The sequence below is a fragment of the Perca fluviatilis genome, chromosome 20 (genome assembly GCF_010015445.1).
Source record: "Perca fluviatilis chromosome 20, GENO_Pfluv_1.0, whole genome shotgun sequence".
In the NCBI taxonomy this organism is placed as follows: domain Eukaryota; kingdom Metazoa; phylum Chordata; class Actinopteri; order Perciformes; family Percidae; genus Perca; species Perca fluviatilis.
In genome coordinates this window covers 5,977,566-5,992,452 of record NC_053131.1, presented here as the reverse complement: position 1 = coordinate 5,992,452, position 14,887 = coordinate 5,977,566, and the positions used below count along the sequence as shown (strand labels likewise).

Genomic DNA, 14,887 nt, shown 5'->3' with positions numbered 1-14,887 from the left:
TATAAGCAGCTTGTTGCATGTATAAGTAAAAAAAAAAGTAGTCACGCTTTGTTTTCTAAAATGAAGAATCTCTTCACGCAGACAATCATGTTGCTCTGGACACGATCAGCTGCTCCGATCTGAAGCTTGTTTATATAAGCTGGTTTCATATGGCCCACTCTCTGCTGCTCTCCCTAGTAACAACGGCCTCTCTTAGTGCATCTCCTCCAGCACAGAGAGAGCCCATGATTGGTCTATATTTTTATATCTAATTGCTGGAGATGAACAGCAGTGAGTGTTTCAGGTGGTGGGTGTGGGACTGGAATGTGTGGCAGTGTGTTAGCTCGCAGAGAGACTCAGTAAATCAGGACGGCGTGAAAATGGATTCTTTTCCTACAGTGTCAAACTTCAGCCGTTGCGACAATATTTGAATATACAAAGGAAATAAGTGGAATATAAAGGTTTAAGCATTAGTTCAGAATTCATTATTAGAGTTAATTCTTAAACCGTTCATCTGAATGTTAAGCTTAAGTGAGATTGTTTTACTTACTTACGTACTTACTTTTTTTGGAAGAAACTACACATTCTCCCTGGTATGGGTTAAGAAAATTCTCCTCCTTCTTAAACTAAATAAACAATTCAAAAACCGGTTGGATTACTTAAAAAAATCTAATATAATGGTATTTTTGACCAAATACCAGAGATGGGAGTAAGTCACACATGGGCAAGTCACAAGCAAGTCTCAAGTCTTAACCTTCAAGTCTCAAGCAAGTCCAAGTCATTTTTTGTGACAATCAAGCAAGTCAAGTCATAGCTTTAGTCAAGCAAGTCAAGTCAAGTCATACAAAAGTTTCCATTTTTAAACAAGCTAAAGACAGTGGTTATGAACTGCTGGAGTTTTATTTGCATTTTTTCCTACTCAATATTGAAAAGACATTGTGTCCAAGCCACATACATCTGAACAGTTTTAAATTTCTCCTGTCCAAATCAGTTTTCATATGCATTAGGAGTCAAACAGTGAAAAAATAGACATTATAACTTATACAGTGGACAAAATACCTAAATTGCCCTCATGACGTTTACTTATGCCAAAACTCAAAATAATAATGTCATATTCATTGATATCACACACACAGCAATGCTACACAAGCATTTGTGTTGTCTAAAACAGTTCTCCTATATAGTTGGAGTCATCCAGTGCAAAAATAAACATAATGAACATTATAACTCATATAAAGGACAAACTATTTACATTTCTTCAAAAAAGAAATTTTTGGCACAAACTTATGCCAAAACTCAAAACAGTAATGCCATTCTTCTCTGTAGAACGTTTTTGAACGGTAATAGACGATCTTTGGTCACATCTTACTATTCTGACTTCGAGCGATCTCTCCTCACAATAAACAATCTTTGTTCTCCCTTGGATGACGTATTGCCGGCCTTATATGGGCACAATGTGTGACGGACCTGCCTATCATTGGTTTACAAGACAAAAACAAGCATCTCCCAAAGCATCATGGGAAACAATATGGATGGTTTGCATCAGAGCTATTGGCAATTGGCAGAGATAAACGGCCGAAAAAATCATAAATTATGGACATAAAGTATATCAATCTTGGATGTAACAGTATGGATTAATTGCACAAAGACCCCGAAAAACTGAACTTCCAGGCTGGATACAAAACCTTCTGTAAGGGCTACGAAGACACCAAAGACATCAGCAGAACGGGGCGACTATTAGCTTTTAGCTCCAAAAGACGGTATATTTTTACTTATTATTATTATTATACAGTTATTAAGTTATGAATCAGAGGTCTCGGTCTCTAACTCCTCAATATCAGAGGGGGAGAAAATATATATTTATTAAACAGAAAGTCAAGTCATTTCAAGTCATTTGACTCAAGTCTAAGTCAAGTCTCAAGTCATGAATATCAAGTCAAAGTCAAGTCGAGGCCGGGCCACAGCAGCAAAGCATGCTGGGTCACTGTTCCTTGAGAACAAGCTAAAGGGCCTTTCCTATGTCGCCCTTCCTCGTCTGTTCCGCGTCTCTTATTATTTCCGGCCTGGCTCCGATGGAGTCGGGGCTGGATATCCTGAGAGGGGGGAAGCTGAGGAGGGGGGTATTTCACCCAAGCAGGAAAAGTGAAAAAGCATTTGGGTTATCAAGCCCTCGCAGACCTAGCTCCTACAACCTCTGCTTGTGCTCGCTTTGTGTTCCTATTCTTTCCCCCTTTTTCCTCTTTTTTTTCTCTTCTTCCACATTCTTCTTACTGGAAGAGATTGATGTTTGAGGGGAGGTTACACCTTCCCTTCTGATGTGTGCTAACAACAGGCATTCTTCGAAGCCTCATGGACCATCTTATCTCACTGAAACACCGGGTTGTGGGGTCAAATCCCATAACCGGAACAAGCCCTAGCTCCTTGGAATGTCATTCAGAATTCTTTGTTGTTTATGCTTTCCTATCTAACTGACCCAAATACTTGACCCGTCGAGTGTTTCTCTTTCTTTCTTTAGTGCTGAAAAAGTTGTCGATGAGTAAGTTGAATGTTCATTAATCCCCTCTGAGTCGGGGTGCGTTCAGACGTTTCAGGTCCGGCAGAAACGCAGGTCTTTCCATTCATTTTGAATGGGGGTAGTGCATTTAGGCTGCGGCGGGGGGGGGGTGGTTGCCGCAGGGGGGCACACCCATAAAAGTTTAGACCGACTCAACTTTTGGAGAAACAAAACCACACGTCACACTGTGGTGGCCAATCATGTAGGCCTAAGCATGGATCAGACTTGTTGGTGTGTTTCGAGCTATGGTTTGAGGCGGTGTGTGAGAGTCCCGTACAGGAAACGGAAAACTTCACTGCCTCTATTGCTGCCACAAGAAGGTTTTAAAACACTATGAGGGTACAAAACACAAGCACTGAACTGCCCGGGAGTTTGTGTAACAGCTGAATGTTTCCTGCAACAACAAAGGACTCACTATGTCTCGCTTAGTCTACATCCACGACGTTCCTCTTCTACGAGAATGCTCCGGTGCCGCCTGAAATTCCACCAGATGTCTGGTACCTTCTGCTTTCTGTGTGTTGGCATTCTAAACTCCGGTGGATTTGTGAGGACTATGGTTAACTGCTCCTCAGATCTCTGTAGGGTAAATCCAGACAGCTAGCTTGACTATCTGTCCAAACGTAGTTTTCTGTTGCACGACTAAAACTACTTTTGACACGTTCCACCAAAACAAGTTCCTTCCCTAGGCTATTTTGCAGAGGCACCGTAGCTCTGTTCGGCACTTAGCTCAGCCCAAAACGATTGTGATTGGTTTAAAGAAATGCCAATAAACCAGAGAAAGTTTTTCTCCCATCCCTTTCTCCACAGCGCTGTGGAGGAAGGTCTGGCAATGGGAGACTATGTCTTGCTCGTCTTTGTTCTTTCCCTCTCTCCTGTGAAATAAAGCTGCCTTCAAGTGCGTTGGAAACGACATTATCTATAAACGATCTGATGGAAAACTAATTGTGAAATATAAAGTCTACTTGTGCTTTGTAGGGGGGGTTTAAGAACACAACAGGACGTCATACAAATCCCCCCCTGCCGGATCCCTCTTTTTTTTTTGGTCTGAATGCCCCGTAAAGAAGTCAGCAGTGTCAGTGCTTTAACATTGATTTGGTTTGTCTTTTTTTTTTTTTAAGATGATGAGCTGCTGATTGAGCGCAGCATCCACAAAGGGATGATCAACCCCGGGGAGGAGAAGCAGCCAGTGGAGTATAAAAGCTCGACCGCCAGCCTGGAGTACACCATCCGAGTGCGCTGCGACGAAAACTACTACGGCAGCAAGTGCAACAAAGTGTGTCGTCCCCGCGACGACTACTTCGGCCATTACGTGTGCGACCAGCTGGGGAACAGAGGCTGCATGGAGGGCTGGACCGGACCCGACTGCAAATCAGGTACAGGGAAGACGCCGAACATTTGTCAATATCTTTGCTTAATCAGTACAGAAGGGCAGAAAAGTGACCGTTTCCCCCCCATATATTTATAAGTTGATGACTATTCATGACCACTCTGACCACTCATATACATTTTAACATTTTAATGATGCCTGATGTGTTTTTTTTTTTTTTTGGTCATCATGTTGTAGTTGTCTTTTTAATTGTTGGAGCATGTATTGCAAGACACATTTCCGTGCCTACACACAATAAACTGTTTTTTTTTATCTAGCAGATCTGTTACCAATTACAAATAGCCATAATAATTATAATTCAATATAAATATGAAGCTTTATACAGTTACCTTAACACAATGGCGTATTAGGGCCATTGTATTAAAAAGAAATAGCAATATGGAGCCACGGAATGGAGCTATATTCGGAGATTTTTTTTTCTAGATTAAAGTAATAAATTCACGAGAAAAAAATCTCACAACTTTTCGACTTCGTAATTATTTTTATTTGTTTGATCTAAAATGGCCCTTATATGCTGTCATACCGAAACCTTCAGTTAATTGGTAAAAAACATTTTATTTTTTCCTTTCCTTCTAATAAAATGATAAAATAAATCTGTAAAACTGCATTCATTATACTCTTCTACTGATCTTTCAATAGCTCAATTTATTGTATTAGTACTATTAGGGCTCGGTACTTGTCAAACTGACAGTGCAGACTTTTTTTTTCTTAAGTGGAAAGTGGAGGAAAGGAGGAGGAAAGGAAAAGGAAAAAAAAGCAAATTAAATGCTAATTATGTGACAGATTTTCTCCAATTAAGTAGGAAAGCAAAACACAGTGAAACTACAAAGTTCTTGTGCTGCAAATATTTTTTAAATCAGAGGGTTCAAAAAAAATTCCCAAAGTAGGTTTGAAAAGACGAAGCTTCCTCGGATTTTTCCTCCTTTACTGCCCTTTTCGGAAAACATTTGGAAGTTCATTGAAGTTCATGTCAAGTGTCAGTTCGCAAGAATTCAAAGAATGTTTTAATTTTTCCCGGCAACAACTTTGCCATCCATTGTTACCACAGCACAGGCTCTCTGCCTTTTCACAAACAAGAAAACACAGGAAATGAGATTTTAACGATTCCACCATCTGCAAAACAAAGGAGCCGGACGACACCTTTAGAAATGATTGGATGCATGATTTGGGGATTAAACATGCTGATAAAAAAATGATGATTCTGGAACTAACACTAACTCGCCACTTTCTCTTTCTTCTCCCCAAAGCCATCTGCAAACAAGGATGCAGCCTGCAGCATGGAACGTGCAGCGTGCCGGGGGAGTGCAAGTGAGTGTCCTCCCCCCACAGTTTCTATTGTCTGTTCACCTGGCTGTCAAGTGATGTAAAATATGCTCCTGTTTGAAAGGAAAGAGTTTAATGAGGATAACAGTGGTGACACAACAGAATGGTGAGGAGGGCAATGGGGCGGGGGCCCGGGGTGGTTGTTGTTAACATACCAAGCAGTCTGTAATCACCCCCCCCCATCATAGTTCTGTGAAGTGCACCCCCCCATCCCTCCACCTCCATCCCCAGCTCCACTCTGATCCAGAAGCCATTGTTCTGCTTCCTGTTTCTAAAGAACACACAAACACACACACACACACACACACACACACACACACACACACACCCCTTCTAATGTCATGTCTGCAGCCCACATCACCTCTTCCTATCCTGGGTCCTGTTATGGCTGGCACTCGCCTGATTCCACCCAATTATCAGCTGGGGGGGGGGGCTAAGGGGCTAACTCGGCTAAACTGACACCTTTTAATACTTTCAATATTCAAGAATAGAAACACTCACAGTGTAAACGCCTAACCATGTTCCGAAAGTGAACGCATACCGTGTCAATTAATTATACTCATCACATGAATTCCAACCAGGTGTGGTGCGGTGACTGACAACATGAAATAACACTTTATTTATGTGTTTATATATCTTCTCTGGTGTCACAAAGAACTCCCCGCGAAATAACTGATTAGTGGAGATTGCAGCTGGGAAATAATGACAAACGGGTAGAACAGGAGGAAAGAAAGGCTTCTCATATAGTATATTGAGCGGAGTTAGACAAATACTGTCAAATTGTGTCCACCTTAAAAAAAAAAAATAACACAGGGAGAACAGTCCAGTTCCATGACTGTAATGTGGCTGCACAGTGGACTATGAGCATTTATAAAAAGAATGAAAAAAAGGCTGACAAGGCGTTTGTTGTAGCAGTTATGTGAACAGGAGAGGCATTTAGATTTGATTACATGTGGAACTTGACTGTACATTTAGACACAGTGGAGCGCGTGAGCTTTAAAAAGCCACACACACACACACACAGACTCACAGTGACAAGTATTTGTTGGAAATAGTAGGAGAGGAGAATAGACAGAGAGGAGGGATTTACACCGAGACAGGTTTGATTTAGTTAAGATCTCGTGAAACAAAAAAAAGGAGCTGACATTTCTCATTGAAAAATGGCCGGAGGATTTGGAAGAGAGAGGAACACCCTGGAATGTGCCTCAACATGTGATTTGGAGATTCATCGCAATCAGTGGCACACACACACACACACACACACACACACACACACACACACACACACACACACACACACACACACACACACACAGTGCTGAGAAACAGGAAGATGATCATCATCCATCCAACTAGAAGATGGATACAGAGAGAATAAAAGCTCTTTTTGTTGTTGATTTATGTGAGATAATCACATTCGACACATTGACATCATCAGTGTAAATGTGCAGCTGTTAGCTTAGAAGCTAGTTGGCAGCCAGACATAAAACCATAACACCGTAAAAACATTTCACAAAACAAGAATGAGAGAATGCAAATGAATCACGATACCTTTTTACGATGGGTACAAATTTAAGCAGGTTTTAAGCAAAGTTATGGATTATATAGTCCATATCCTTTGCGTTCCACTTCCGGGATTGCTCCGGTGCTGCAGGAAATTCCGCCGGATGCATGTATTTTCCGTTTCTTTCCACTTTCTTTGTGTTAGAATTTTAAATCCAGTGGATTTCTGAGGACTATGGTTAGCTGCTGCTCAGATCTCTGCAGGGTGAATCCAGACAGCTAGCTAGACTATCTGTCCAATCGGAGTTTTCTCTCGCACAACTATTTTGCAGCGGCTCTGTGTGGAGTTTAGCAGCGCCGATGACGATTCTGATTGGTTTAAAGAAATGCCATTAAACCAGAGCACGTTTTTCTCCCACCCCCGAATTCTATGTTGAGTAGCCAGACCCTGCTTCGGCGCCCCTTTGGAGGAGGGTCTGGCAAAGCGAGACTATGGATTATACAACTATAGTCAGGAAAATCAAATTTCACTCTTAACCCTAGAAATAGCTGTTGACAAAATAATCTTTCATTCAATGTCCACTTACAAGCTACTATTTTTTAGCTTTTAACTCCATTTTATAGTCATCATCAGTCGATGGAGTTTTGACAGTTGTCATGGAGATGGCTGAGCTGTCATCATCATCATCATCATCATCATCATCATCATCATCATCATCATCATCATGTGTATGAAACTTCAGCCAACAGCTGATTGTAACACCTTAACCTACAGCAGTGTGTCTGTTTGCATTGGATGTTAATCTCTCAAAAGTTTCAGAAAAAGCTAGCAAGTGGACCTTAAAGAGATAGGTCAGATGTTTGTTCAGTGTGGTTGTATGAGCTACTTCTCCATAGTCAGTGTGTTAGCTCCAGTAGTTTAGTTTATTTGTTAACAGAGCATGAAAAAAAATTACATTGAAGAAATACAAAAATACATGTGAGGGTGTGTTAGAAACCTGTAATGGCTTATATAAAAAAACAGAGTCAAAGTCATACACAAGTGTAGACATACAAAATCAAAAATACATGTACATGTACAGTAGATGGGGATCCGCCCTCCCCCAGTTTGGAGAATCAGGCAGGAGTACTGACACGGAAAATAAGCAATGTCCCGCTGTGGACGGTGGGCAGCAGATAAACACATTTAGACACCTAAAAACATCTATATCAGTTTAAGTGGACGCTATATTTAGAGTATTTTTACAGCTTTACCTTGCTGTCAGACAGCCCTTTGTGATGGGGAACTGAAGACGTTATCTCTGCTCTCTTCAAAGCCACCAGACTCCTTTGACAAAAACAGGCATTTTACCTCACAGAACACAGGAGTTGCTGCTCTACCGCTGCCTCCATCGGTTAGTTAGTTTGTGTTATTGTGTGACTTTTGACTAGAGATGGTCAGATACCGTTTTTTGCTTCCTGATACCGATTCCGATACCTGAACTTGCCTATCGACTGATACCGAGTTCCGATCCGATACCAGTGTGTTAAAAAATACATATATATTATTATGTTTTAACAGCAGTATTCTACTAAACCCATATGGATGTGATAGGATTGCTATCATTGTAGTTAAACCCTTTGTAAAACATGAACCAACACAAACAATAAACGCCACTTCAATTCAGTTTGACAATCAGTCATAACAGAAAAGAACAAAAAAAGTAGATTTTGTTAATTAAGCTAAATTAAGTGGTATCAGATCAGTGCTCAAACCCAGTACTTTCCGATTCTGATACCAGCATTTTAGGCAGCATCAGATGCTTTTCCGATACTGGTATCACCAAAAGTCAGTTTGTTTATGTGTCTGAAATGTGTTTATCTGCTGCCCCCGTCCACAGCAGGACATTGCTTATTTTCCGTGTCGGTACTCCTGCCTGATTCTCCAAACTGGGGGCGGGCCGACCCCCGTCTACTGTAACTAACATACTGACTATGGAGAAGGAGCTCATACAGCCACACTTAAACAGATCTAAACTATACCTTCAAGCTGCGATTATTTTCTCAAACCACTGAGCTTGTTTCTAACCAAATATAAAAAGGTGTCGGAGCTGACAGAAATTATGTCCAAAACTACAAAATTAAGACCCAAGTTGTACTAACCCTGAGTTATCCACAATACAATGACAATGACATGGACTGAACACATTAGGCTTAATGTGATGTCAGAGAAAGTGAAAGAGAGCAAAAGAGAAATACAGACTGAAGGGGTTAAACACAGAGAAAAGGAAAGAGAGAGAAACAGCCTGGCTGAGGAAAACGAAAAATGTGTGTTTGGTATCTTGTTTCTTACACACAGCGCATTCACAACCTACGCTCCCTCATGTGACACTACTAAACATGTAGCTAGGCAACAGCGGGCTAAGTCCGTCCGCTGGATTTTGGGCGCGAGGCTTGCCTGTAAATAATTCAGCGGTCCCTCACACACACACACACACAGAGAGACACACACAGACACACACACAGGCCCCTCTACCTCTGCCCCTGCCCTGCCAGCCCGTCCTCTGGGTGTGGTTTGTCTGAGGGGCAGCAGCGGAGCGGGGGTTTGTGGGCAGGCGGGATATTTTCGTCTCCGGCTGGCCCCCGCGGCCCCCCTTCCATTGATGGGACGGCAGCAGCCCGGCGACGGGGCTTGTGGGTAATGCCACCCTTTGCCTGTGGCTGCTCGCAAACCGTTTCCCTGCTCTCCCCCACTGCAGCCAGACAGACTGTCCACACTGCTACCGCTGCGGCACGGCTGACAGTGTGCAGGGCACCGCCGCCCCACACCGCAGTGCCGGACAACACCACATACTGTAGTAAACAATACACAGCACTGTCAAACACACACACACACACACATGCACATACCGAGAGCAGATTAAAGTCGTTGCGGTCGTGCATGCAGTTTAAGGCGTTTCAGCTTACAAATTGTGCATGACACAAAAACTTGTCGTGCATGCTTTCACATAAGCAAACCTTGGTCCTTTTTTATCATGTGACTCATAAATAAACTACCCATATACTGTAGACCTTTCTAGGTCATATATAGTGTGATAGGTGATTAAAGGTCCCAAATTATAAAAAACAAAAACCAAAGCCGTCTGCACTAACAGGAAACAGTAGAGATTATTGAAATATGTCGTATGCAATTTGGATGAATAGACACATATTAGTTGATTCCCAAAAAAAAAAAAGGGCTGACATTCGAAAGCCTGCCTCCAGTCTGCCACTGTCCCAGGCTTCCCAGTGTACTGCAGAACACTATACTGCTGCTGGGCGCGTTTGGTCGGCGTCCATTTTGAAGTGTTTGTGAAGCGGAGTGGAGGCACGGGGGGGGAGGGGTTGTTGGTCGTGGGTTGCTCCCCAAAATAGCCCCGACGGAGAAATGACAGGACAGGTGGGGCAAGGTTAGCACTGGCCTTGGAATAACAGAGTGCTGCCATAAACCAACAGATTAGCTAACCCTTCGCTGGCCTCCCCTTCGAGAGGACTAACCCGTCGCTCCACAAACCCCTCGTTCCGCTCATTCCAAGTCTGACCTCCACCGAGCTGGCGACACAGGCAGAGGGCCGAGAGAAGACACGCGACACGACACAACTGCAACAAAAAAAAGCTCCTTAGCAAGTCATGTTTGTCTTTTAGGGAGTGCTCAGCATCTTATCATTGGATAAAACAAGCAATTTAAAGATGAAGAAATGAATCAATGATTACAATACGTTTTAACTGCAGCCCTATTTCATATAAAAAGTGAGAAAAATACTCGACTGCAGCCTGTTTGCAGTATTTTTTAAAAGCCTGATTTCCCTTGATTGTAGTGCAGGGACATGCCTTATTATTTGTCATTTCAAGATACAGACGAGTCGACATCTACTGAAAACACGTTTTAATGTTCGAAGCAAATTTGAGTCAATTTTTACTGAAAAGAAATCAGTTAAAAATAAGTTGTTAGGGTTCAGTTAAGGACAGAAATCATTTCAGAAATCAGAATCAGAAAAGAAATTTTACTCACGGCAACAGCCAAAGACGAAAAATGTAGTAAAGTATGAACCTGAATGCTTGCATGTGTTGTTAGCTGCATGATAGGGGACGCACGGACACACACACACACACACACACACTAGGGCTGCACGATATGAGGAAAATATCCGATATGCGATAACGTTGAGTATCACAATAACGATATTACTAGCGATAACTAAATATATTAGTGTACTCAAGTCTGCATTTCTGCTGCTTTCTGCATTCTGCTAAAATACAACAAATTGCTTGTTGAATTTAAAACAAACGAAAGGAAATCATTTCCAACAGTCTTTTATTGAACACATTGAACATTGAATTGAATATAAAAGGCACCACTAAAAAAAAAATGACTGCAGTTTTCTACCAATATTTTCTTTCAACTAACACAAAAAAAATCTCAGTGTCTCTCGCGACGTGTCGCACCCTTTAGCGATGTGTTTATAGCACAAGTTGATATCGCGATGACGATAAAAAAAAGAAAAATATATATATTGTGCGCAGACACACACACACACACACACATCTCTTTGCTCAGGAATGTCCCCTGGCACTGTGTGTTCTAAGATTGGGAGCTGCAGCAAACGTGTCATCCACCTTGATGAAGACGTTCTGTCGGGCCGTTTACTGCTATGACATTCGGCTGCGACTCAATCAACTCTCCTGTGTTCTCTGGACGTTTCTACTCCACATGTCCTCCATGGATTCTTCATGCTTATTGGGGGACATTTCACTGGCATGCTGCCCCCGACATTGAGCGCTCCTCTGTGTTTTCACACATTGTAAAAGTATTAACTTATCTATTATCACTACATAACTATCTCTGTTTTTCATGGCCGACTCCCGCTGCGTTATTAAGTGCATCTGTGTGCGTGATATGCCCTCAGGCTGGAGCTGTAAACTAGAACACATTGTCAGTGTGTCGGTGAAAGAAGAGGCACTTATTTCTGCATAAGCATTCAAGTATTTCACTGACATAAAAGCGACATTAAAACAGTGGAAATAATTACTTCATTTCAAGTAATTAAGCAAACACATTTTAGGAAAATATACCTGTGAAGAAACAAAGTTTTGTTTTGCCGTTACGGGGAAAGTACTTCCTCCCATCTCTAGTTTGGGGTTTCAGATCACTTACAGAAGGAAAGAAGAAAGGAATTAAGATAGGAAAAAAGGTAGTGCTGCCCCGTCTTACTCTGATTCTCTACCGGGCGCATCTGTGCTTTGATCCGCCATGCGCCATACCACACCAAGAGCGTCTCAGAAAGCCTCCGGAACGCAGCGCAGACGCGCCTGGTTATTCGACTAAGATTTGTTTAGTTGTTGCTTTTTCCATGCTGAATGATTTCCAAGAAACTTATGAGTACATCTCTGGTAAACCAAAGTGGGGCTTTTGCATGATTCTTTGTGGAGAAACTCACCTTTACAGATCTGTCAGTTAAAGCAACTAATCGAATAGTCGATAAAAAATGGTATGAGGCTGAGTCGAATAAGAATTTCTTTAGTTGAGGACAAACCTAAAAGAAGGAAAGAAATACATTGAAGTACCAGTATTCCTCCCAGGTGTTCAGTTTATTTCCCTGATATAAACTAACCGTCCCTCTAGCCAAGAAAAACACTTTCAAACACTCCTTCATTGCCACTGCCATAAACATCTTCAATAAAAAAAAAGTCATGACACACACAAACACTATGTCACTTTGCACACATACGTTGTATTTTTTTTTACAGTGTAAATGAATTTATAAGCTTTGCATGTTTACTGTCCGAGTTTTGTTTTTGCACGGTATGTTGAGGTCACGTCTAAGACGATTTTTCCATCCTGAGAGACAATAGCGTTTTCTGCATCTGAATATGAATCTGCGGTGTGTTGCAGGTGTAACTACGGCTGGCAGGGCCCGCTCTGTGACGAGTGCCTGCCGTATCCGGGCTGTGTTCACGGTACCTGCAACGAGCCCTGGCAGTGCACCTGTGAGAAGAACTGGGGCGGTCTGCTCTGTGACAAAGGTCAGATCTCTTTTGGATCTCTTTTTTATTTAACCTTTATTTATACAGGTAATCTCATTGAGACACAGGGTTTCATTCTCAAGAGAGACCTGTTTGGGACAATACACAGCAACAGTTACAGACAGACAAACAGATTACAATAGTATACACAAGATTTACTATATACAAGATTTAAACAAAAGTGCCAAGTAGACCTATAACACTAAAGCAAGATTCCAAAAATGTTTTTTCTAGTGTCCTTAGTTTAAAGTTTAAAATCCTGTAGTGGGAGCAAGCTGGACAGTTTTAGATCCTGCTGCAGTGTATTCTGGGTAGAGGGGGCAGAAAAAGGGAATGCTTTTTTGCCAAGCTCTGTACAAACTGATGGACGTTGAAGCTACAAGTGCTAAAAGTCAAAGGCAACTGGACTGGCTTCAGATTCCTGATAACATTTTTGACCTCTCCTCTTCTTCGTCATTTGGAGTTAATTTTGGGCATACAAATGATTTCTTGGTTTCCATTGTTTTTCCATGGAGTCCTAAAAGCATCAAGCAAAAACTTGCTGGAGTTGTATTGATGTGAATATTGTGCAAGATGTTAGTCACCTTGTTTAAAGGAACACGCCGACTTATTGGGAATTTAGCTTATTCACCGTAACCCCCAAAGTTAGACAAGTCAATACATACCCTTCTCAACTCAGTGCGTGCTGTAACGCTGTGTGACGGCCCCAGCGGCATCAGGCCATCACATAACAGGCAGGTGAATGGTTCCAGTAATCCTACTGCTCCGAATTGTGACAAAATAACGCCAACATGTTCCTATTCACATGTTGTGATTTGTAGAGTCACAGCGAAGCTCTGCTACTTGGGCGGAGTGATATGCGCAGCAAGCCTGTCTGAGAATATAGTTCCCGGTTTGTTTACGGTTAGAAGATGGCTGTGTCTCATGTTACGTTGTTTTTTGTACACGCTGTGACTCTACAAATCACAACATGTGAATAGGAACATGTTGGTGTTATTTTGTCACTTTTGTCACAATTCGGAGCAGTAGGATTGCTGGAACCATTCACCTGCATTTTCAGCGATACAGCACGCACGGAGATGAGAAGTGTATGTATCGACTTGTCTAACTCTTGGGGTTACGGTAAATAAGCTAAATTCCCAATAAGTCGGCATGTTCCTTTAAAATGAATGCAGACTTGATACTCACTGTGATAGATTTCACAACTCAAGAGTCTGCCATTTGAATGTCATGCTTTGGAATGGAAAGCAATGCTGTGCAGTTATTGTGAAGTATTTTTTGATTTCCAGTATATGGGCTAGAAAATGGGCAAAAATGCTCCTTTAAACCTATCATAAGTGGCATGAGGACACGGTGTTATTGGTCCAAATGCAGAACACAAAAATAGGAATGAATTTTTTCTGTAAATATGCTCCTACGTTGTGTTCCTTGTAACCCACAATCATATGATTTGGGAGGGGAAAAAAATGAAATGGAGCCTCTAACAGCAAGTTATTGTGAACGGCTGTTAAACACAGAACTGCAGCATAATGACAAGTAAAAGCATTTCCATGATGTTTTTGTCCGATAAGATTTTGTGCACAACAATTGTTCCATCACTTAGTGGTCTGGTATCTTCTGCCCTAAATGTCACTGTGGCAAGATGTCAGGGTTTTTCCTGCATAAAGGAACTTTTGGCTTCTGTCAAATGAGGTAGAACAGACTCATTGCCTTTACTGTAGGCGGACCGATCATGCTTATAGCCTTGTGTAGTCCCCCCCCCCAAAGGCCCATTCTGAGCCAGGAAAAACCCTGGTTGTGTGTAATTTGTTAACTGTGTGTGTGTGTGTGACATCGACGCACACAGAGTGGGTCACATCAGTGTTCTTTGCTGTGCAGATCTGAACTACTGTGGGACCAACCGACCCTGTAAGAACGGAGGCACGTGTATGAACACAGAGCCAGACGAGTATAACTGCGCCTGTCCAGACGGCTACTCTGGCAAGAACTGCGAGATCGGTGAGTCTCTAAAGAAAAGAAGACCAAAAAACAGCTCCCAAATCCAGGTTTCTACGCCACGCTCTGGGCAAAGTTCTGAGGAGCTGATGGAAGATTTATGA

At 42.0% G+C, this 14,887-nt stretch overlaps 1 protein-coding gene across 2 annotated transcripts in view; it reads left to right on the top strand.

The window, feature by feature from the left end:
• Positions 1–14,887, top strand: part of LOC120549600 (protein jagged-2-like) — a 67,775-nt gene that overhangs the window by 28,927 nt on the left and 23,961 nt on the right. For both annotated transcript variants that reach the window (XM_039786618.1, XM_039786617.1), the window contains exons 4-7: positions 3,652–3,906; positions 5,168–5,228; positions 12,658–12,788; positions 14,667–14,786. In XM_039786618.1, the coding sequence (XP_039642552.1) occupies positions 3,652–3,906; positions 5,168–5,228; positions 12,658–12,788; positions 14,667–14,786 (567 nt within the window). The remainder of the gene's footprint in view (positions 1–3,651; positions 3,907–5,167; positions 5,229–12,657; positions 12,789–14,666; positions 14,787–14,887) is intronic.